General features: G+C 33.0%; 4 protein-coding genes across 4 annotated transcripts; 1 reads left to right on the forward strand and 3 right to left on the reverse strand.

The window, feature by feature from the left end:
• The first annotated feature begins 928 nt into the window (after positions 1-928).
• On the forward strand, positions 929-3,659 carry LOC105790775 (zerumbone synthase). Its single transcript, XM_012618524.2, has 3 exons — positions 929-1,089; positions 1,267-1,347; positions 2,732-3,659. The coding sequence occupies exons 1-3, from the start codon at positions 968-970 to the stop codon at positions 3,519-3,521; spliced, it is 993 nt and encodes a 330-aa protein (XP_012473978.1). The 5' UTR covers positions 929-967; the 3' UTR covers positions 3,522-3,659.
• A 51-nt stretch (positions 3,660-3,710) lies between these two features.
• On the reverse strand, positions 3,711-4,623 carry LOC105790776 (uncharacterized). The gene is made up of 2 exons (XM_012618525.2): positions 4,216-4,623; positions 3,711-4,126 (listed from the first exon to the last, which is right to left on the reverse strand). The coding sequence occupies exons 1-2, from the start codon at positions 4,477-4,479 to the stop codon at positions 3,866-3,868; spliced, it is 525 nt and encodes a 174-aa protein (XP_012473979.1). The 5' UTR covers positions 4,480-4,623; the 3' UTR covers positions 3,711-3,865.
• Positions 4,624-5,374: 751 nt separating this feature from the next.
• LOC105790774 (auxin response factor 24) lies at positions 5,375-9,823 on the reverse strand. The gene is made up of 14 exons (XM_012618523.2): positions 9,724-9,823; positions 8,725-8,837; positions 8,535-8,630; positions 8,354-8,410; positions 8,119-8,277; positions 7,930-8,014; positions 7,715-7,805; positions 7,427-7,594; positions 7,231-7,350; positions 7,060-7,135; positions 6,775-6,946; positions 6,129-6,676; positions 5,827-6,020; positions 5,375-5,725 (listed from the first exon to the last, which is right to left on the reverse strand). Exons 1-14 carry the CDS (start codon positions 9,776-9,778, stop codon positions 5,632-5,634), a joined length of 2,028 nt encoding a protein of 675 aa, XP_012473977.1. The 5' UTR covers positions 9,779-9,823; the 3' UTR covers positions 5,375-5,631.
• Positions 9,824-18,497: 8,674 nt separating this feature from the next.
• LOC105790777 (probable indole-3-pyruvate monooxygenase YUCCA10) lies at positions 18,498-22,003 on the reverse strand. The gene is made up of 4 exons (XM_012618526.2): positions 21,293-22,003; positions 20,969-21,202; positions 19,047-19,169; positions 18,498-18,916 (listed from the first exon to the last, which is right to left on the reverse strand). The coding sequence occupies exons 1-4, from the start codon at positions 21,902-21,904 to the stop codon at positions 18,749-18,751; spliced, it is 1,137 nt and encodes a 378-aa protein (XP_012473980.1). The 5' UTR covers positions 21,905-22,003; the 3' UTR covers positions 18,498-18,748.
• Positions 22,004-24,070: the final 2,067 nt, after the last annotated feature.

Raw genomic sequence — 24,070 nt, forward strand, 5'->3', positions numbered from 1 at the left:
TTGTTATAAAATTCTTGAGTAAAAACTAAAATGCCCTTATATAGTAAAATTACCATTTTACCCTTTTTGCCTCAAACTGCATTTTTTCACAAGTAGGCACTCACTCAAATTCCATAATTCACCTTTAGTGATTAGTAAGAATCCTTGGGTAGTTACATCCTTCTCTCGATAATAATGAGGAAATTTATAATTTAATCCATGTACTTTTAAATCTTTTCAAATTGGTCTCAAAAGTGATTTTCATCACACCAATACATATCCCAACTTATTCTTATGCCAACTTTTTAAAATTGCAATTTAGTCATTTTTGCTGAATTTGCACATTCACAATTCTTTCTATTGATTTCCATCTCCAACATCAATTTTCCTTTCATGAAATTCTTTGATCTGAATCATTTTCTAATATTTTTGGTATTTCATTGCATACGATCCTGGAATAGTACCAGATGAAATATCAAAATTCTGAGGTGTTAAGGGATAATATGTTATGTGTAAAAAAATTAAGCTTCCATGTTGGGTGAAAGCATGAAACCTTGTAATATATATAACTTATAAGTACCTAATAATAAATATTTCATAATATAAAATATGAATATTTTAATAATATAAATTAATCTACTTAATTTACCACCATCTACTCTTATAAATTTACTTCAAATTAAGTTTAATTAAATATTGCTTATTGTTACGTCTATATAAATAAATTTTAATTGTAATGTTTTATAACTAATATAATTTCTATGCTATTAATATTATTGACTTCGTTGATTCCTTTGCCGCCCCTCTTTTCTATTCTCTGTCATCTAATGAAACTAATTTCAATGACAAGAATGCCCTTCTCGTTTGACCGTATCCTAACTTGTCATACCTTGTATCGTATGGTTCAATTAACTGGATTGGTTCAATCAATGGGGCATCTTTGGGAAACTCAAAAATATGTATTCCTCTTTTCTCTCTCTCTTGTCAAATGGTCCTCACTTGGCTTCTCAAAAATATAGCTCACCACATCCCCACCTTCCCCGTCTCTCTCTCCATCCTTAAAGAGCACAATATTTCCCTCATAGAGAGCATGTTGAGGATTGGATTCAGGTTTGTGACTTTCTTCACATTTTTGGGTCTTTGTTCTTTTGTGCTATTCCAACTTATTTTTGAGTTACAGATTCATACAAAAAGAACTCAAATCATTTCACAATATTTTCTGGGATTCTTTTCTTCTTTCTTTATTTTCTGGAAGTGCAGCTTACTGTATTTAGTTTGCTACTACAGAAACATCATTAATGGCTTCATATGTAGAGCCTCACTTCCTCAGAGCTTTTATAACAGGGAATTATCGACACAAACCGGAAGGTATAGCAACGTTCTTCATCCTTCTTTTTATTATTTTCACAGTGCTTTAAATTAAAGTGTATAATATTTGACCTTTTTTTTTACTTTTAATTTTGGTGATTTGTTTTAAGTTGTTAGCTAAAAAGGAGGTTAACGCCATTAAAGCCTACAGAGGTATTAAAAAAGGCTAAAATCCCTAGACCCCATGGCCTTTGCCTCTAGATTCGACTTTACCTTTTTTAAATCGTCATTGATGTTATTGATCCAATAATAAACAAAAAGTCTGGTCGGTGTCACTGTACTCTGAAAGATCTTCCATGAAATATTAAAAAAAGGTTGTTTTTCTCTTTTGTTCTAGTGATCCCTTGGCTTTTACTGGAAATTCCATTTTACTTTTTAGCACAATTTGTTTCTAATCCAACAATGCATGTGATAGCTTTGGAAGATACCCCATGGAAAAGATCTGTAGCTTTTTTAATAAAAAGAAATTGGTTAATGTTTATTTTATTCTAATTCAACTTTTCAAATGGTGTTTAGCAAAGCCAATCTCATAGATGGAAAAAAGTCTTTGAAAATTTTCCTCTTTTCAGTTTTGAGTCCGGCTCAAATTCGATGTGAAATGTGATTCTTGGATTTTCAAAGGCTATTTCTTTTATTGTTTTCTGTTATTAGTTCCTTAGTTAATAAAAGTTGTGGATTTAATTTATGTATTTTTATTCAGTTATTTTTAGTTTTATATTTTTTAAATTTTAAATTTTAGTCTTCACCAAATAATAATTGTTAAATTTATTAAATAAAGTTTTTCCTTTTTCAAAATTTGATCGTCGAATATATTATCATATGTGTAATATCATATCAGCTTATTCTACATATTACCCATTCAGCTATTGAATTAATGACACAACTATTTGCTTCAAGATTGAAATTTTAAATTTAGAAAAATATAAAGACATAGAATTATTCAATTGGAATAAATTGATAATTAAATTTAATCAAATGAATTTAAATTTAAAAAGTAAATCAAATTAAATTCACAACTTTCCTGCTTACTAAAGGATAGGTTCCGTAGCAAAATTTAACCTTTCTTTTTTGCTTTCTTTTTCGCCTTTGCCATTGATGGCGGCCACTGGTAAGTTTCAACCAATCCCAACTGGATCCCACTAATCCAACCACTACCTCAGCATATTCGACATTTTCTCTAGACTAGATTGAGTCATGGAAATATGCTAAAATCTTAGTTACCCCATTAATATTCTCTACTAAATTTGACACAACATTAAATCTTTTAGCAAAAACAGATGCCTGAGAAATGAGAATTTGTATCAAACCAGAAGATGAAAAAGAAAACGTTGAAAGATCCATGCCATTAAAATCTTTGATTCTATGTATACTTCCATCAAAGCAGGCTGAAAGGCAAAATAGCATTGATCACTGGGGCAGCAAGCGGTATCGGGAAGGCAGCTGCAGCAAAATTCATCAGTAATGGTGCCAAAGTCGTCATTGCTGATATACAACACCAACTAGGGCAAGCAACGGCGACTGAGCTTGGACCCAATGCTACTTTTATACCCTGTGACGTAACGAAAGAATCAGATGTATCCGATGCTGTTGACTTTACCATCTCCGAACACAAACGACTGGATGTTATGTACAATAATGCTGGGGTACCTTGCTACACGCCTCCGAGCATTGTGGACCTTGACCTTGCCGTTTTTGACAGAGTTATGGGCATCAATGTGCGAGGAGTCTTGGCTGGGATCAAACACGCTTCGCGTGTGATGATCCCTAGTAGAACTGGCTCCATTCTGTGCACAGCTAGCGTAACCGGAATGATGGGTGGACTATCTCAACATACTTACAGTGTGTCCAAGTCTGCTGTCATAGGAATTGTTAAGTCCATGGCAGCTGAGCTATGCCAGTACGGAATCCGTATCAACTGCATATCACCTTTTGCAGTTCCGACTCCATTTGCACTAGATGAGTTGAGCCAGATTTATCCACAAATTGATGCCGAGCAGCTCGTCAAAATGATACATAGTTTTGGTGTGCTAGGCAAAGCAACATTGGAACCAGGTGATGTAGCCGATGCCGCAGTCTATCTTGCATCAGATGATGCAAAGTATGTTAGTGGGCATAATTTGGTGGTAGATGGAGGTTTTACATCATTTAAGAGATTGGAACTTCCTAAGAGCTAAAGTCTTATAAATGCTGCTCGAAGGATATATCTTGGAAATTGAAGTACGTGGTAAATTTCAAGTTTCTTCTAGTTTTTGACAGTCTGGGGAACAACAATTAGACTAAACAGAAATGAATTTCAGTACCTTGAGATTTTAGATGGTTGACCTTTTTACTGGTTTCAAAACATGACATAAATTAGTTTAAACTGAACAATAAAAAGAATAAAAAATTCTACGCCAATAACAGAGTACAGAGAGGGTAGTATTACATAAATGAAGCAGAATTGACAACCAAAAATACCCAAGCTCCAACGAGTTTCATGATCAGTAAATACCAAGTACACAGTAAAAAAAAGCTCAACCTACAGCTGCTCTATTCGTTGGATGATTAAGCTAACAGCAGCATTTGCTGAAGAGAATGGCCCATGAAAGCTTTCCTGATAAGAAATGGATTCTAGTTCCCTAGCCATCTTCAAAAGAATCTCACCCACGTCGGTTTGTTTGTGTAACAAAGAGTGATAATAGGAGCGGGCAGCCACATTGCTGATCTCCACATTTGTTTCCTCTGGGCAGTATTCATCATCTAACCACTTGTGCAGGGTAACTCTGAGCCATTCGGATTCCTACAAGGCCGATCAAAATTGCAAATGCTACGAACCGAAATCAAGTAATTTTGAAATTAAAAAGTGAATTTTTCAATAATAGGTGTTACCTCCAAGGCCTTTGAAGGGAGTAACCAGTGGTCCGGGATTCTCAGGTCTTCAACTAGGTTTTCTGGGTCTTGTCCTCGTTGATTCGCTGGTGGCTCTGAAGAAGATTGAGATCTTAGAGGGAGGAGAGAAGTTTGGGTTCTTTTGAGAGGAAAATTAGGGGTTAGAATTGACGGGGGGTAAGGAGGAGTTAGTGGACGATGAAGATGATTGGAATTTGGGATGGCTTCTGCAGCGATTGCAAAGGAAAAACATATGGATTTCATGTCTGTTTCAGAGAAAGGAGCAAAGTTGATGATACTCCCGGGATTTGGCTGGAAAAACTAACTGATGGTGGTTTGTCTGCTGGGAAAATATTATCCTCAAAAGACACCGCTCGCTTCCACTTTTGAATTTCACTTGAAATAATTTTGACCTACTCCTTTATTTTATTTATTTGTTTATTACAAATTTATCACCACTTATCCAATCTTTTACCCGCATTCTTTTAGAGTTAATTGCACCAAACACCCTTAAATTATGCTCTCATTTTAAATTGGTCTAATTACATCCTCAAACTATTAAGGTTAAATCAATTAAGTCCTTTCATTACTAAAACCGTTAATTTAACTGTTAAAAATACATATGTAGTATAATTTGAAATGAAATTATGAAAAATTAATATTGTAAAACAAATGTTTTAAAAATATTGGTTTAAATTTCAAAGCTTTTACTGAAGCTTTATCCTTCACCTTTTTTAGCTTTATTTTATTTTTATTTTTTACTTTTAAAAATTATACCATAATATTCTAGTTTTATTTAATTTTTTCATTTTAAATTTAACAGTTAAATGAACGGTTTTAATAGTTTAGGAACTCAATTAGAATATTTTGAAATTTGAAGATCAATTTAAAATGAGAGTAATAATTAGAAAATATTTATGCAAGTAACTCCTTTTTTTTAAACTACTCATAAGTCCTTGAAGTTTTGCACGCCTGCCGAAATTCAAACCCTTAATAGTTGTAATCTGTTTTTGTAGGGTGTGTGTGAAAATCAATCCCAATTAGTGGATTTTAATTAAAAAAAATTATAAAAAATAAATAAAATCTGGTTCTTTTACTCCGAATTCCAATTCAATTTATGGACTCACACCACAAAATTAAAAAGTAAAAGTTATTAAAATTAAATTAAAAGTTAAAGAGCTTGTTCATTTTTATTCCATAAAAACATAAACCATCTCTCAAAACAACACAGAGCTGCATCTATATGATATGAATGTCAATGCAGGAATCAAAGATGCAGGCAGTACCCATAGGGACTGAATCCCATTAAAAACTACATAGCTTGAAGAACAAACAACTTGTTTCTTGCACCACAAGCTAAAACTCTAAAACACCGTACCATACTTACTTCTTAAAGAAACGTCTGCACAAGACATTTCAGTAAGATGCTGAACTCGGTGAGCTCGGATTCAGCCTGTTGATTTCTTCCTTTGGGCGGATAACCATCCTTCGGACTTCATGCTGAAATTTCCTGTAATTTCAGAGAGTATCATCATCATTAAAGCAAAGCTCATACTAAAAACTAATTGGGTATTATAGGTAGTGGTTTGCGTTTGGTTTTTTCCACTTAACTGCCATGGATAAGGATCTCCAATCAGCATCATATCCCCATCTTCATTGGTATAGGTTATGTGCCAGCCGCTGCTTCCATCGATCAACTTTCCATTGAAATCAAACATATGATCAAGCTCAAGGATGAGGCCTTTGTATCCGTTGAATCGATAGAGATCAACAGATCTTCCAAGATTAGTTCCATACTTGAGCACCTACAAGAGCAAAAGGAATATTGTTCTCAGAATCAATTTCATATGACATCCAACTCCCGAAACGCTTTGTCCATTAAGTAAACATTCAAGAGAAGATAGAAGCAGTACTTTGGTGCAAGTTCGATCGCCGACGGAGCAACAGTTGTTGCATTGCTTGCTAGATATACCCTTGGAAGCAATGGAAACACTCGACTGAGAAGTGAGAGGAGTCGAGCATTGAACCTCACTAGAAGTGAGAACTTGTGGTGAAGGGAGCTCAGGTGAGCCATTAAATAAATTTACTCCGAAAACCATGCATCTGTGACTGCCATTTGGTCTGGACAAAGAAGTTCCGTTTTTGGTAGCACGAGCATCATCATGAACTCTGTTAGAGGAGATTGTTGAGAGCCCATTACACAAACCTGGTACTTTCCTACCAGAAAAGTGTGCTGTGTTGCTGGAACATTGATAAAATGGGTCACAGGTCGGAATCTGAATTTCTAGTTGCTTATGCATCTGCTGTTGCATTGAGGCACAGCCAGGATCTTGCGGGAGAAGATGCGGTAATGATTGTTGCAGTACACTGGATTGATTCACGCATGTGTCACTGTCTTCTTGACCTTGCAAGACCCCTGAACTACTTTGAGATTGATTTTTAGCTGTACCATGCAACATGCCTGGTAAAGCAGAAATTATTGTTAGTAGCTGCAAAGTCTCCTAGTGATATTATACACTGCAAAACTAATATGACCATACTATAGATTTCAATACCGACCATCCATAAGCAAGTTAGAAAACTCAGGGGATGATGCGTTGTTGGGGCGAGCCCTCTTCTGATGATGCAGAGTGGAAGCTTTCTTTTTCTTGGTGAATTCCGTGAGATCGATGCTCCAAGGACAAACTCTTTCGGGAAGCAAAACCGAACTTGCTGCGGGATCCCATTTCACCTAAGGAATAATAGAAGTTCATGAATGGATTGAGAATAAGAATATTAAACTAGAAAGCAGGCATCTCCTATCCAAAGGTCATGCGGTCATGCATGCAAAAGAGCACATGTTACCTTCACACATCTCCATTTGGAATTCTGCCATCTAATAGGATCGAGATCTTCAGTGCCAATGATAGTGCCAAGGGATCTGGTTTTAAAGATGAGTGCATTAGGTTAAAGGGAGGTATGGAATGAAAACATGGTTCAAACTATCCATTAGTGATAAGGTAAAGCAGTAAGCACCTCTGTTCCCCAGATTCTCCACCTTCAACTCGCATTCTACATCTTGTCCCGAAGCAGTAGTCAAATTGAACCGCCTTTATATACTGATCAAGTGGAGTGATAAATTGAGAAGACCTTGCCCTGCAAAGATGCAAGAGAGTTAATGCCTTCCTCTTTCAGTTCCAGTGTTACAAGTTCTATGTTACATCAAACTTACCAAGGACGGTAGTAGACGTTAAAGATGCTTCTGGTTGCAAAGGCATGGAAAGCACTGGCAAGTATTCCATGTCGCACACTGTGAGCGGATATGATCGATGGAGATGGACTGTTCAGTAGCTTTGTCATTGATCGGCGAACTCCAACACCGAACTCTCCATTTTCCCCTCTAGGAGAACAAAAACATTTTGAAACAATGAAACTCCACATTAACTTCCAAAAGATCATGTCAAATCGTGAATGTGAGCATTTTTACAACAAATTTGCATATTAGTGGCAGAGAGAGAACCTTAGAAAGATAAATGAATCCCCAGCAGCAAGCTTCTTCGAGGTGACAAAGGTACTCCAACCGGTGGTAAGCAAATTTCTTTTTGGATAGCCTACATGAACAGAGTCCATAAGGAACCTAGCTTAAATTTGATTTTGGCATGAGCTGATCATTGCAGTGCTAAATCCGAGTGTTTGAATAATGTTAGATTAGTGAGGAAAAGGAAAGGAAGGTACCACGAAAAACATGTCGAAAGTACCATGGATGACCATGCAAGTCAGTTGCGAGCAGTTCCTGCTGGGGGATTTCCTGAGACATGTCCTGCCACAATATTCATAAACTTAATAACACGATATTGCCTTACTTTGATCACTTAAAGACTTTGAAACTAAATGTTTCGAACATGAATGCACCAAAATACCAACCAAGAGCGGAAGACACCCATCATTGGCATGCCGCTTTGGGATAGAGAATCCACCGTGTGTCTTTATATCCGATGGAGTTAGCTTCTTACTAAAGTAACGAGAATAATTTTCCCGAGGCGACGCTCGATAATATCTATGCTCCATTCTTTGCTCATCTTGCTGTTAAGAACAGAAAAGTATTAAATAAACCATACTGCTATATAATCTTAATTCATCTAAAATACTAATAGCTAACCTCAGCCTCTGGAAGCAAAATAATTTCTGCAAAGATCTCATCTGTGTCAGGTTCAACCTGCAAATGCACCAATGAAGCATCGTATGCCACAACTTATAATGAGATTAAGTTACATGCAAAGAAGTAATAAACTATTTACACTATAAACCCATCTAAATATACATGCATGTTTACTTGATACCTTAAGCTCAACATGCAAAACCCTGCAAAGGATCTTCCAAGGTAAATTGTAGATGGGCATTTCCATAGTGCCATCTTCACTCATGTATGCCTCAACCTGCACCAATGGCTTAATCTTTATATGCAAAAGAAACAAACAAATTTCTATCCTTTCATATATATATGAACAGAAAGACTAAAGAAGATAGAACCTGTTCCATATGACCTTGAGGGAAGTACAAGACTTTATCTCCAGAGCGAGGAACATAAACAGAAGGACCCGCGCATGCATGCCATAGTTTAGTATAGAGATCATTGTTTTCTCCTGATTTCACAATAAAAAAATTAAGCCACAAAATTCGAAACAAAATGATGTAATAAACCGGTTCTACTGATAATTGATGATAAAAAAAAGTGAAACATTAGGGACTAATTCTGCAAATTAAAAGAGCTAGACCAGAGTTGGGACCAACAAAAACAAAATGAGATATGATTGATTAGTTTCCACTGTTTTTTTGGTACTCCACATGAGGTTGAAACAAAATACAAAAGAAAAGAACAAAAGACAATTCGGTTTATGACTTGTATAAAAAAAGAAAAAGCAATCTCCGCCTAAGAAAGTTCATTTCTTGGTTTTATCTCCCGATTCTGATAAGGTTCCGATGAATTTATAGAGACAAAATATATTGGGTGAAACCATGGCAGTTTTAAAAGTTTGTGTATGGCCTCACTTGACTATCCATAAGTTATATGCGATAAGTTATCAAATCGAGTCTAATCATGTCTAATTTTTTGAGTTATACATGAATCCGTCTATTTAATCATTTAAAGTTATGATCCTATTGGAGCAAATACTTTTATGATCCCATTGGAACAAAGTAAAAAGATAAAACCTTGACTCGGCTCGGAACAAAATAAAATGATATAAAACCTTGATCGAAAACGAGTTTTCGGCTCGGAACAAAGTAAAAAAGATAAAACCTCCATTGAAAATGGGTTCTCGGCTCGGAACAAAATAAAATGATATAAAACCTCGATCGAAAACGAGTTCTTGACTCGGAACAAAGTAAAAGGATAAAACCTTAATCGAAAACGGTTTCTCGGCTCGGAACATGATTGATAAAGGGACAAATAATAAAAATAAAAATAAAAATAAAAACCCAAAATTTGCAACATGAGTTAATTAAACGGGTTTCCATTGATGTAGATACCTCTAGTGGAGTGAAAAGGGAACTTAGCTTTGGAACCATGCCCTTCACCATCCATCTCTCTCGTTCTCTTTTTCGAAGAAGAAGAAGGCCCTTTCCGACAAAAAGGAAGGAGCAGCAAATATGAGAAGAAGAGAGAGGAGAGAAGAGAGAAAAAAGAGAGGAAGAGGGAAAGGGGGCAAAGGCGTTTATGTATATAAGTATGGTGATTATAAATAACAAAATGACAAAAGTTGACAGAAAAGAGACCTCTGTCTTTTCAACCCCCCCAGCCCCCTCTTCCTCCATACTATGTTTATGATCATTATTGCAAAATAAACGTTTATATCATGTTCATGCCCCCAATGTGCATACAAGGGAAGGGAGAAAAAATTGAAGTTCGACAGTTTCGTTTACATCGCCCTTTTAAACTCTGCACTTATTCTTTCTCTTCCTTTTAATTTCACTGTTTGTCTGGATGCTGGGAGATATTTGCTACCTTAGATGCCGATGAGTCCAAGGTGCTTTTTTTACCCTTTCATGCACGTATGTATCGCCAACACTAGCTTTCTCCGCTTCCTCTTCCTCCTCCTCAAACCATATATTAATACTCTCAATGATACCCATCACATATGCTTGTCAGATTTATTATGTTAAAAGAATTGCATTCTTAAATTTTAACCACATTCGATAACAAACATTAATGTAATCAAATATTTAATGCCCAAATTAACATTAGATTGATGACGGACCTAATTAGTATTTCGGGACTTAATAAACATATATGTACATATGTTAATGTACTAGAAAATCACATAACACCTAAACTAAGGTTAAATAAATACAAAGCCTGATTAATATAATACTTGTTCTTTTAGGATCCTACTTTGTAGAAGACCAGAGACAAACTGTGTTTCAGTTATGATGTTTTTTTTCTTTTTAAGACAAGTGATGATGGATTTAGGTTAAGAGTATTAAGTGTCATTGTAAATTTGGAAGCATGAGAGAGTACTGTAGCATGGCCTACATGTGTATTCTGCCAGTCCCAACTGCCACCAGATCCTTTTAAACTTCAAGACGCATCAGACCAAATCCAGTTTATTACCTTCTAAATGTTTGTTTGTTTGTATGTCAGTTACTCCTTAACAAACAAAAAGGACGGTTTCTTTTTGGGGAATCTGAATATTAGGAAGGTAAGGAAATAATAATAATAATAATAATAATAATAATATATGTTGAATGCAAATTAGTAAAACAGATGAATATACATGTGATTATGTCCAGAAAAATAAATATGACTATTAGACAATAAAATTGTTTATGCACATTACCATATACGTTATATTAATTACCTTATTTGATTGAGGAAATGTAAAAGTATTTAAATTCAAATTTTATTAACTTGTCTTGATAAAATATATTATTATTTTATTGTTTAGTATATAAATATTTTATTTCACGTATTTCTCTTATAAGTTAATATTACATATCTTGTTTTTCAAATAAATAAACTAAAATTGAAGAAGAGAGATATGCTATTGAGCCTTCTCTTTTATCAAAATGATAGAAGAAAATGAATTTTTTATTTTTTAAACACAGGTTTGAATTCGGAGGTACGTTGTTAGGGAAGTAGCCTTGAACTCCAAAAGGATTAATTTTATGGATAGTAACATAAACATAAAATATAGATTATTCATTCATTACAATTTACTCATATTGCCATTTCATATAGCACAAGCTAATCTAGAATATGCATATTAAGCATATAACATCATCACCTTATTAATCATTAAGAACTTATATATTACAACACGCCAAAACACATCCATTTAAATCATTTCAATTATCATAAACATATCTCAATCTCATATTCCATAATATACACATTTATATTAAACTAAACTATTACCTTAGCCTTTATAATCTAACCAACTAATATATCTCATTCCATGTTCATCCATGTATCCAATTAATCTTTCAAATATCAATCATCAAAACCATTTAGCATACTTTCCTAGTTTCCCAAATTCAATCACTTTTATATCATTTCATACCTTACCAAACTTATTCAACCTAACTACATGTTCTTCTTAACACAAAATAAAACTGATACAAATTTTGTTGAGTTCAAGATTGTCAGTTGGATGCTAAGTCGATATTTGATTTCATGAACATAATCTAACTTGCGCGCGAAAAATAAGATCGTACGCTAAGTAATTTACTCAATGGCACCTTATGATTCATGTAACACCCCTAACTCCCTCACTCACGGTTTAGGGTTACGAGTATTACCGTACAACCGAAACAATTATACCTTATTTCATTTCATATCATAAACATAACATAAACCATTCATACATACAAACCTTCCCTATATTGAGCCCTCGAGGCCCAAGAAACACCTTAGAAACAACTCGGGACTAAATTGAAATCATTTGGAAAATCTAGGAAAAAGTTACCAAAATTTGGATATAGGGGTCACACTGTCGTGTGCCTCACACGGCTGAGACACACACCCGTGTCTCAGTCTGTGTAACCTTCAAGCTAGGGACACACAGACGTGTCCCAGCCTGTGTCCATGCTCGTGTAACTCACTGACTTGAGACACGGTCGTGTCTCAGCCCGTGTCTCTGCTCATGTAACTCTCTGACTTGGGCAACGTGGCTGTGTCCTTGGCCGTGTGTCAGCTTGTATGTGACACTACACAATGCAATTATACCACATGTTCAGGGCACACGCCCGTGTGTGACACACGGTTGTGTGGCCAGGCTGTGTGCACCAAAATGTACCTTAAACCTCAAGTTTACCATTTTCTACTTGCTTGGGTATTAAGCAACTCAAATACCAATCATTTAACCTATTCAAAATACGATTAAACATACTCAAAACATGACAAAACAACCATCTTAGGTGCCTAACCAATGTACGCTCATTGGTACCACATTTATATCATTAAAACACATCAATAAGGCATCATCCAAATCAAGGTTTCATGCATGCCAAAAGCACTCACTTTAGCCTAACATATAACTAACTATTACATCAAGCTTAAAGTTGCACACACACATATCAAGCCTTGGGTCAAAACAACATACCAAACATATACTTATATACAATGACCATCATTATACTTATAACTCCAATTTACATCACATTCACAAAAACATCTATCAACCAAAGACCTCCTCGGTACATGCCATTACAAAAATAACCATCACCACACTTGAGATCGGGATCGCTGTTGGATGCTGAGTCGGCGATCAAAAGAGAAGTACCTAACTTGCGCACGAAAAACAAAATCGCATGCTGAGTAAAACTCAGTGAGTAAAATTGAAATGCAAGATATCACTATTTCAATCTCATGCATATTACCACATTATTTCATGCAATGCTCAATTTTCACAAGTATTCATACTTCGTTGGTTTTAACAAATATCTCAATTCACATCACTTGCCATATGAATAACTTTTCATAGATCAATCAACAATTCACTTATATAATGGCACAAACCAATCCATGTTCAATTCATGAGTGCATCACTCATATATTTCACTTATGTTCACAACATAATTATCATTTCATTTTCCAATCCACTTTTTCATTTCCAATTCACGTACTTTGCCATTTCAATATAAATTACGTAACTTTATTATTTAATTGCTCCTATTAACACAACCCGAACTCAGACGGATACATGAATCCAACTAGCACACCAGTTTGGCACCCAGTGCCTCATCGGATAAATTCGAAGTAATAATCGCGCCCAGTTCTATATAAATTGACACACAATGTCTCATTAATTAAATCAAAGCAAATTGGCACCAGTCCTCATCGACTCGAAGTCGAAAAAATCTCTGAACTTTTCCTATCCTATGGCATGCCATTTATATTCGACTTAGTCCGAAACAGTTAATAGGGTTCCATTTCACTTACAAATACATCCAATATCCAATTCTCATATTTGCACATTATATTTAAACATATATTCATTTCAATTTCCATATACTTAATACATTCATAATATATACCAAATCAATCCAATTCAATCAACTATAAATTTAATTCAATCTCAAAGTACTAAAGTACTCACCTCAACCACTTACCATATGCAATAATTCAAAATACAATAATTAACAACTTAGTTCGGATTATAGAAACACAAACTGTGATTCTGAGCTATTTGACGTCGATTTTACCCTTCCCCTTTTTAGTCGAGGATTCCGGTACGACGTTAGCTACGAAATTAAAACAATTAATATACATTAATACTACATAATTCAATTCCCATTGAATATTTCAATTTTTACACAATATTTGCATAAAATTCAATTTAGTCCCTAAACCAAGACCAATTTTTAACTTCCACATTTAACCCTATATTTTAATACTAATTTCACATTAAGCTAAATTTAATTCCTATTTTCAATTATACCATCAAAATTCAAAATTTTCACACTTTAGTCCCTATTATTCAAAATCAAGAATTAACTTCATTATTTAGTCCTTTTCACTTTAAACTTAGAAATTTATCAATTTAATCCCTAGAATTTAAAATATTCAACAATAACAACATTTAAAATCTTAAGCACTACTAAAATTACAATATGGGTTGAGTAGCTCTAAGTCTTGGGATTCCAAAAACATAAAATTACAAAAAATGAACTAAATTAATTGACCAATTAAAGTTGAAAAGTTTGCCGTCCACTCTTCTCTTCTTTCTTTTCTTTCTTTCTTTTATTTTGCATGAAAAATGTTTCATCCTTTCCCACTTTCTTTTCATTTATTTTACTTTAATTTTATTATTATTATATTATAATACATATATACATTCATCTAGTTTTAAGTTATTAATTATTATAACATATATATATGATAAGTTTACATATAATATATATATTACTCCTTAATGCCGTCCACCACAACAAGGTAAATGTATATTTACCATTTTAGTCCTTTAATTAATATAAACTATAATTCAACTTTTAACTCATATGCAATTTAGTCCTAATATTTTAACAATTCTTAATTTCACAAAATTCATTTAATCAAAATCTAATTCACTACCAAAATAACCTCGTAAATATTAAATAAAAATATTTACGGGTTCATTTTATGGAAATGAAGTCCCGAACTTCATTTTCTGACACCCTAACTATTGGGTCGTTACAATTCAAGAGGCAATAATTTAATATATAAATATAACAATAAGTATATGAACTCAATTTGTAATTTATATAAGTTTATATATATAGGTAAATATGCAATTATACCAAATCAATTCACATTTCAAATTGACATCGTATTGTATTACTAATAAACCAAAATATAGACTGCACAATTGGTAGATTGATAAATCTCCAATTTCATCACATAGTTCAATCCACATCCCATCATTCTTAATTCAACATCAATTCATTAATTCATCATATAATATAACATAATTCGGCTCAATTTCATACAAACTCCTATATCAGTTACGTCATACAATTTTCTATTCTATTCGATTTAGTCTTTGTCTTAATATTCAATTTCAACCATAATATTTCAACTCAATAGCTGTTAATAACTCACCTAAATTTTATATAATGCAAAATTTTTCATAATTATAAAGTAATTAAATTGGTCTCGGGTCATAGAGATACAAACCGAAAGCTCACGTTACTCGTCGTCGTCGACTTTCGCCTTTCTTTTTTTCCTTTCGACAATCTTGCGTCGTTTTTAGCCTCGAATAATAATAATTAAATAATGGTATAATATCAAATTCTATCCGAATCACATTCAATTACAAAATTATACATATTTTATAAATTATTCAGTTTAGTCCATAAAACTGATAAAGTCATATCTTTCAAATTTGAACTTCGATTTTAAAACTGATCTCAATTACATCCTTATATAGCCCTCTATATCTATAATTATAAAATATTACACCAATTTTAAAATTTATGCACTTTAGTCCCTATGTTCAAAAACTAGAAATTAAATTTTACAAACTAGTCATTTTTCATATCTAAGCTTAAAATCTAACAAATTAACACAAATTTCGTCAAGTATCCAACAATGACAAATTTTAAAAATTTTAACAGTTTCACAAATTGGTACAAAATCTAACTAAATCAAACTCACAGAACCTTAAAAACATAAAAATTACAAGAAATGAATTTAAAACCACTTAACAAATGAAGGACCAAACGTTTAACCCTAAGAAAGCTTTCTCCCCCTTTTGTTTCTTGAAGTTTCGGTGAAGATGATGATAAAATAAGATGATGTATACTTTTTTTTTTAGCTTTTATACTTTGTTTTATTATTAATTAATTTAGTTTATTTAATTAATCTTACTTTTAACTAATTAATCCACCTTTAAAAATGATTTAGTGATTTCTTACATCATTTCCCACTAAAATACATTACACTTTGGTTTAATAGCTCATTTGGTCCTTTAACCAATTAAAATCTCTGATAATTAACTTTTAACACTTTCACTTAATTAACAATCCAATTAACAAAATTAAAGGGCTAAACTTTAATTAGACTTTATACTAAACCCGTAAATATTAAATAATAATATTTACGGACTCAAATATCAAAAATAGAATTTCGAAACTGCATTTTTCGATACCACTGAGTTCCAAGTCATTACAATTTATTTAACTTGAAATTATTTAATCAATCCACTATTAACACCACCAGCCACTAACACCCACCTTGACATGGTCTAATTGCTATTTTAGATCTTAAGTAATTTTTTAATTAAAAATCTATAGCGATTGGACTTTACAATTTAATCCTAAACCTTAATTAATCACTAATTCGACTGAATTACCAATCTAAAATTCAATTCACCTATATAATAAGTTTGTAATTATCATTATTTAATATTTGTGAACTCGATTTACGGAAATGGGATCCTAAACCCGTAATTTCTAGCATCACTAGAAACTAGGTCTTTACACTATTGGTATTATAATATTACCAAGTTAAGGTAATCTTTTTCATCAGGTATGGAAATGTCATCTTAGAAAGTAAAATTATACAGTTGATCTTAAATTCTATGAACCAAACGTCTCGTGATGTATTTCAATATATGATTTTATATTGATAGTGATTAGTGGAAAAGATGATATTATATGTTAAAAAATTAATAAATTATTTAAATTTATTTTAAAAAGATGTTAGCGAGGTGGTAGTAGACTTGTCCATGGGCCGGGCCGGGCCCGGAAAATTTTTTTGGCCTGCCTCCTAGGCCCGGCCCGAAATATGGACCTAAAATTTTGCCCAGGCCCGGCCCGAGAAAAATATCATAAGCCCGAGCCCGGCCCGGCCCGGCCCGGCCCATTTTTAAAATAAACATTAAAAAAGTATTTTAAAAATAAAAAAAATAAAAAAAATTATTTTAAAAGTATTTTAAAATTAAAAAATAAAAATATATATTTATTATATTCGGGCCGGGCCAGGCCCGGGCCAAAAAAGTGGTGCCCGAGGCCCGGCCCGTTTTTTAAACGGGCCTCATTTTTTTTGCCCAAGCCCATATTTCGGGCCTATATTTTTACCCGAACCCTCCCATATTTCGGGCAGGCCGTCAGGCCGGGCGGCCCATGGACAGGTCTAGGTGGTAGTTATAGATTAATTTATTTATAGATTTGTACATTAATGCTACATTTGGTAAAAATATTATTTTTTATATATTTTTTAGTATATAAGTTAATAATAAACTGATTCAACTGATAATATTTAGTGACTCCTATGATTTATTTCTAGAAAAAATAATGAAAAAATATTGTTTATCTTGAAGAGGTCTTATTTTTTACTTATAACTTATTATTTTAATTTCAAGTTTAAATTTGTACTAAGTATTATTTATTTTATATCTAATTATTATAATATATATATATCTAATAAATAATTTTTTTCCTCAGTAGTAAAACTAAAACTAAAGAACGTTGGTAGTTGGATCAAAATCTCGACACGTGGCTTGGGTTTTCTGCCTGCTTCTCATACCTATACAACCAATATTACAAAAGGGTAAAATATTTAGTTGGTGACTCAATTTTCATAAGTTTTTATTTTAGGCACTCATCATTAATTCAATATTATTGTATACTCATTTTAGTCATACAACTTTTCCTTTTCAAAATTATTTTAATTCGTTCTTGAGCTATTCAACTTAGGTTTTCCTTGTTATAGAAAAGACTTACTAAAATTAATTTTAAAATAGAAGAAAAGAAAATTAAAAGATAAAATAATTATTCAACTAAGTTTTCCTATAAAAATCTTATGTAAAGTTAGATGAACTTTGAAACTTTTATGTAAGAAAATAAAAATAAAAATAAAAATATTATTTAATTATCATTAAGATGAATATTTATCTTAATATTTAAATTTGTTATCATTAGATTTTTAAAATTGTTATAATTTAATTTAAAATTATTTAATTAAATTTAAAAATTATTATAAAATATGTATGATTTAATTTAAATTTAAAATTAAGATAATTAGATATATAATTTTTATTTCTTAAAATTATAAAAAATCTATATAAATGCCCACAACTATTATATAAAATTATTTAAAGAAAAATATTATAATTTCTTCGTTTCTAACATATCTTTCTATGTTCTTACTTTAAAATTTGTTTGTGTCATCAAATCTTTTAAATTCTTTAGAATTAAATTTACCAAAAATATTTTAATTAATAACCTACCATCAAGCGATAGTTGTGATGGTATTTTAAAAATCAAAATTATTAAATTTCAATAATGAATCATTTATTTTATGTAGTTAATACTAATATAAAATCTTAGTAGTAAATTCTCTTTAGTTATTCATGAGAATGTAAGCTATGTTACAGGTTTGCAGAGGTTGGTATTATTAGATGATAGTTCAAGTAGTTTTAAACCCCAAGAGTAACATTTGGTATGATTTAGATCCTTTAGGAAAATTCTAGAAAAACACCTAAAGCATGATATTCTTGTAATTGAATCTATTGGTGTAATTGTTCTTAGGGCCCTCAAGAAAGGGAACATATAATTCCTTATTCAAAGGAATGAATCATTTTAGAAGAGACTTGATATCATCGGCTATGTTTCGTGCATCAAAGCCTGCCCCATACAAGCCCCTTCTCGACAATCCGACACAGTACAATCCATTCTTTCCCTTCCAATGGTTCGGGAAACTTGGTTTTGGAATTCCGTCATCGTTCAGCAGGTAATCATCTCCCTGTCTCGAAACAAAACCAGGACCCTGCTTTTGTTAATTTTTAAGGCGGTTGTTGTGTCTTTCAATCATTGTTTTAATGGATTACATATGCAAATTCATGTCATGTTGTTGATGTTGATGATGATGTTACCTTAAGCCAGATATGTGTGGAGCGCTTGAATCCAGTGCAGAACACAATTGTGTCGAAGGCATGTGATTCGGCGTTCTCGAACACCACTTCATTGCCTTTTACACTCAATATAGCCGGCAATACCTGCAACAGATGCATGTTTTGATATTTTATAATTAACAAGCTACACTAAGTCTAAGACTAATACTAGTATATTTCCTACAGTTGTTGATTGCCAACCAAGGAATTAGGAAAAGAGATTCTTGGGTTTGAAGCAAATTAAGACAACATTTGGTTATTGCAAAGGACATGACAAAGGTACATTCATTGTTCACCAACACCTTGTTGGTTGGTCTTCTTACAAACCCTAAAGAGACCCGCCATTCTGCCTCCAATTCCTCATTTCTCTTCTAATTTCTATTACCCAAAGTTAACGAAAACTGAAGCCAAATAATAGTAACAGCTAACCATGGCCCAACTCATCTGTTTGCTCCACTACGTATTGGATTTTGGATCAGATTTAATAATAAATTACTTTCATTTAAATTTGATTATAAAAATATGTAAATATCAATATAAAAATATTTTTAATACTAATCCAAGCATTGGGTTTGGCTAAAACTGATGCTTAAAATTTTCCCTTTAATTTAGGGTGAATAAAATTCGATTCAACTCGAAAAGAATTTCAAATTTTGAATTAATCAAATTAACTCGATTTTTTTTTTCAAATTTAGAATTTGAACCGAGTTAAATTTTCGAATTCGAATAACTCAAATAATTAAAATGCCAATCCTTTTACTTTCCTTCCCCCAATTCCCCTCAAACCCTTTTACTTTCTCTCAAAAAATTTTACTTCCTCAACCCCCTAAAACTTTTTTCTTTTACTTCCCTAAAAATATTTATTATTTATATTATTGAATTATTTAATCATCTGAATCTTTATCTATTTCATTAAAATTGAATTATTGTTGATGCTATAAAATATTCGTGTTAAAATGTTCGCTAGTATCAATTTCACATTTTATCTTTAAAATAACTTTTATTAAAAAATCACATTTTTACATTTAATATATTTTTAATTTCAAAATAAATGGTGACAATAATCAAAAGATAATTGAAGCAAGTAAAGAAGCTAACCCGTATATAAAAGATAAATAAATAAATTATGAGGGGATGGAAGTTAATAACAAATTTGATTATGGTGAGTGACAGTGGCTACAAGGACCCAAAGTCATTTTTTTAAATTTAACTCAGACAAATATATTCGATTCAATCCAAATTCCATCTCACTCGATTCGATTTGAGAAAAGTTCAAATCGAGTTAGGATGATAAAATAGGATTCATCAACTCGATTAACTCGAAATTTTTTCATTCAATTCGATTGAAAGCTCACCCCTAATTCAGTCTTTCAACTATATCTATTTTTTCAATTTTATTTTGATCACAATTTAACACATAAATTATCGTTTTCATTCTAATTAATTAAAAAATTGACAATGAAAACATAGTAAGTTTTGAGGTAGAATATAGGGGTGGAGCGGGGGCTGTGAGGCCTCTACCCTAAAATGGAAGTTTAATTTTTAGTTATTTTATAATTTATAAAATTTTTAAATTAGTAAATTGTAAAATTATATTTTGAGTCTGATGAAATTATCGTAAAATATATAACCTAATTTTAATCTCTAAATTGTTTGTCTAATTTCTCCCTTGATAAAATATGAAAAAAATGATAATTCAGCAATGAAAAGAAAACAAAAAAAAACTAAATATAAAAATAGAAAGCGGTTATAGTTGAAGGTCCGCGCAATTAATTTAGTATACTTTAGTTTTGCATTAGGAAAGATTTGTAATAATTATGAGTTCCTAGTACAAGACTAGAAAGAAAAAGCAAGGAAAATTGTAGGGCAATCCTTAAATTCCTTGAAAAAGATGTGAACTTTACCTGAATCTCCCGGGACCTGATCTTGCTATAGGTTCCGACATCCAAAACAGGGTACTTGCCGTCGGCAACTTTCATGAAAAATGGACCCTCCTTAGGCCTGCTAAGCCCGTACTTACTCAACTCCCTGTAAACCAGCTTGCTAAGCATGACCATCAACCAGTCCACCATGTTTAATGGTATATACTTCAACAGATTCAACCCCAAGTAAACCATTTCCCTCGAAAGTATATGAACCTGCACCCCCACACAAACACACAGATCAATGATTTGAATTTCAAATAATCAGATCCAAGTAGTATCTTGTTTCTTTTTTCTTCTTCTTACCGGGCTGCGAACGACGATGGATGTTTTGGCACCGTGATTCGCAAGGTCCATGGCGATCTCCATGCCGGAATTGCCTGACCCAACAACCAAAACGTTCTTGTCTCTAAACGCCTTCCCATTTTTGAACTGGGTTGAATGAAGAACATCTCCAGGAAACGATTTCAGTCCTTCAAGCTCAGGTGTGTAAGGGTCGGTTGCTTCTCCACTGGCGACGACCAAAAACCTCCCCCTGAACTCCTCGACCTCGCCGGAACCCAAGTTCCTGACCTTGACGGTCCATTCCTTGGTTATTTCATCGAACACAGCCAGCTCAACGCATCGACAATACAAAGGGGTGATCTTAAAATGAGAAACGTAGTCGTCCAAATAAGATACGAACTGTTGCTTAGAGATGAAACGGGGATAAGAGTGAGGGAAAGGGAGATGGGGAAGCTGGCAGAACTGCTTGTGTAAGTGAAGGTGGAGGCGATCGTAGGCGTATTTCTTCCAAAGGGAGGCGAAACAATCCTCTCTTTCGAGGATGATGTAAGGGATTGAGTGGAGGTTAAGGGAAGCGGCGGTAGCCAACCCTGAGGGGCCGGCTCCGATGATAATGACCGGTTGTTCTTGCATATTGCTTATGTTTTTCTGCAGTGCCCCAATCAGAAAAGGAAAAGCTAAATAAATTGGCTTTGTTTTGAAGGCAGGGAAGGAAGGATGGGCAATGGAAACATGGATGTGGGTTGTAGCTTTATACTACGATTACCGTATAAGACAAAATTAATATTGGAAAAAATTTGCTTAAATAATTAATGTTTCTTTCTTTGGATATCATTTTTTTTGATGAGATCATCTCTTATTCGGTGGCTCAGTTTTTTTTTCTGCTATATTATAAACTTGAATTTGTTTTTCTTTTAATCATAGTCAATCCTTAAAGTTACGAACCAAAACTACTAAACTATCATATATTTGTACTATTAAATACATATATTTATATTTTATTAAAAATATACATCCATCTTATATAACATCTAATTGTCAACAAAGCTATTTCAAAATTTTATACAATGCCTATTTCTATTTAAGTATCCATACCTCTCCGAATCCTTAAACTGGAGAAAGAACACGTTTAAGCCCACTCAAATTTACATCCTCGTTGTTGTTGCAATAGCATAATATCATTTGAGTCAAGACTCAATCAATAAAGTTGCCAATTGGAATGGACTTAAACCCATAATAATTTTTTGCCGTTCATTAATATTTATATTAATAGCTTTTGTTTAAATATATATAAATAAAAATTCATATTCTACTTCTGGGTATAGAATATTGCACAACCTAGTAAGGTGAAAATTAAATTTGGCAACAAGGAAGTAGCTGTAATTGTCACGGGGCTAGAACTTTAGTCTCACAATCCATACGGCCTTAGGTGATTTCTTTGCTTCAAATTCACCTAAGTTAGTGTAGTTCTCGAAAATAAGAAATCACAAAGGAATTTCTCTAAGGGACCGAAATAAAACAGAAGCAACTCAAAGATAAATAAGCAATGAAAAAACAAAAAAGCCATAAGAAAACAATCACACACCAAGTGTTTGAGTAAATTCTCTTAATAATATTCAATAACTATGAATGAAATGATTACAAATGAAGGGAGAGAGCTCTATTTATAGTTGAGCTCCCTTAGATCCAATGGTACAAATCAAATTACATCAACAATTAAGATTAATGTCTATATACAAAATGAGAGTTCTAAGGGATTTAAGCTCTATACTTCTTTATCCATTAGGATATACAATAATTACCATGGTAACTTTAGTTTTACTAGAGTGTTTCATTGGGCCACCAAGGCTTCAAACAGATAGGCTTCTCCATGGGTTCACGACTCAGACCAATTCAAGTGGGTCAAATGAGCCCCATTAAATAAGTTGACCTCCATGAGACACTTTATGCGCATCCTTCACGGGCTTTGATCTGCGGCCCGTGACAATCTTCCCCATCTATTCTCGCGACGCCCTCTTCGCGTCCTCGAAATGACACTGGTTTGACTTCTCCCGGAGCTGCCTCAATTTTTCAATTGATTCTCAACTAGTCTATCTGTCGCGTTGTTCCACCCCTCAGAACATTTGCGCGACTTATGTCTTTACCATTGTCTAACTCGAATCATTTCCCCCTTTGTACATCTCATTCGCAAGAGCTCACCATATTGGAAATTATCTGGTTTCAAAACGATTTTCTTGCACATCAGGAAATTAAAATTTTGTAAACCGACCTGATTTGTGATATTTATAGCAATAAATCCTATCCAAATTCATACATGTGTTTTCGACTTAACGGACATTCGTTGTTCCTGGCTTTCAACAAAATGATCTTCCCCGCTATTCTTGTACTACAAACTGTGTCGAGTGTGAGGTTAAACCAATTAAATCGAAACACAGAACTAGAAAAAGTTCTCTCTTTTATTTGGGGTGAAAACAAAAATTCTCTCTTCTTTAATAGAAACTAGTAGAACTGTTATTCTGAAAATATATATTTGATAGTTGAGAAAGAATTCTCTCTATTTTTCAGCAGAGTAACAACCTCTCAAAGTTGTATGTATAGTTCTATTGGTGCCATCTATTTATAGGGAAAGAAGGTAAAACCCTTGTTGAATTGTAAAGGTTTATTTCAAATAAAAAATAACTTTTTAGTCCAACTAGAAGAGGGAGAAGGGCTAATAGGGTGTGTTTCCCCTTATATGTATTATGATGGGGATTCGGGCCTCTTATTGTATTGGGTCTAATTATATGTGCTTTATGGAAT

The sequence above is a fragment of the Gossypium raimondii genome, chromosome 8 (assembly GCF_025698545.1).
Source record: "Gossypium raimondii isolate GPD5lz chromosome 8, ASM2569854v1, whole genome shotgun sequence".
In the NCBI taxonomy this organism is placed as follows: Eukaryota; Viridiplantae; Streptophyta; class Magnoliopsida; order Malvales; family Malvaceae; genus Gossypium; species Gossypium raimondii.

What these genes read in the sequence shown, in the direction of transcription:
- LOC105790774 (XM_012618523.2), bottom strand. Translation starts at nt 9,778, where the DNA reads ATGGATGGTGAAGGGCATGGTTCCAAAGCTAAGTTCCCTTTTCACTCC. An exon ending in AACGTCTACTACCGTCCTTG is followed by an intron (nt 7,351 to 7,426) that starts GTAAGTTTGATG and finishes GCATCTTTGCAG; the next exon opens with GGCAAGGTCTTCTCAATTTA. An exon ending in GGAGATCCTTATCCATGGCA is followed by an intron (nt 5,726 to 5,826) that starts GTTAAGTGGAAA and finishes CTGAAATTACAG; the next exon opens with GAAATTTCAGCATGAAGTCC.
- LOC105790775 (XM_012618524.2), top strand. Translation starts at nt 968, where the DNA reads ATGGTCCTCACTTGGCTTCTCAAAAATATAGCTCACCACATCCCCACC. An exon ending in ATGTTGAGGATTGGATTCAG is followed by an intron (nt 1,090 to 1,266) that starts GTTTGTGACTTT and finishes TTGCTACTACAG; the next exon opens with AAACATCATTAATGGCTTCA. An exon ending in TTATCGACACAAACCGGAAG is followed by an intron (nt 1,348 to 2,731) that starts GTATAGCAACGT and finishes CCATCAAAGCAG; the next exon opens with GCTGAAAGGCAAAATAGCAT.
- LOC105790777 (XM_012618526.2), bottom strand. Translation starts at nt 21,904, where the DNA reads ATGCAAGAACAACCGGTCATTATCATCGGAGCCGGCCCCTCAGGGTTG. An exon ending in CCATCGTCGTTCGCAGCCCG is followed by an intron (nt 21,203 to 21,292) that starts GTAAGAAGAAGA and finishes GTGGGGGTGCAG; the next exon opens with GTTCATATACTTTCGAGGGA. An exon ending in CCACACATATCTGGCTTAAG is followed by an intron (nt 18,917 to 19,046) that starts GTAACATCATCA and finishes GTTTCGAGACAG; the next exon opens with GGAGATGATTACCTGCTGAA.
- LOC105790776 (XM_012618525.2), bottom strand. Translation starts at nt 4,479, where the DNA reads ATGAAATCCATATGTTTTTCCTTTGCAATCGCTGCAGAAGCCATCCCA. An exon ending in TCCCTTCAAAGGCCTTGGAG is followed by an intron (nt 4,127 to 4,215) that starts GTAACACCTATT and finishes TCGGCCTTGTAG; the next exon opens with GAATCCGAATGGCTCAGAGT.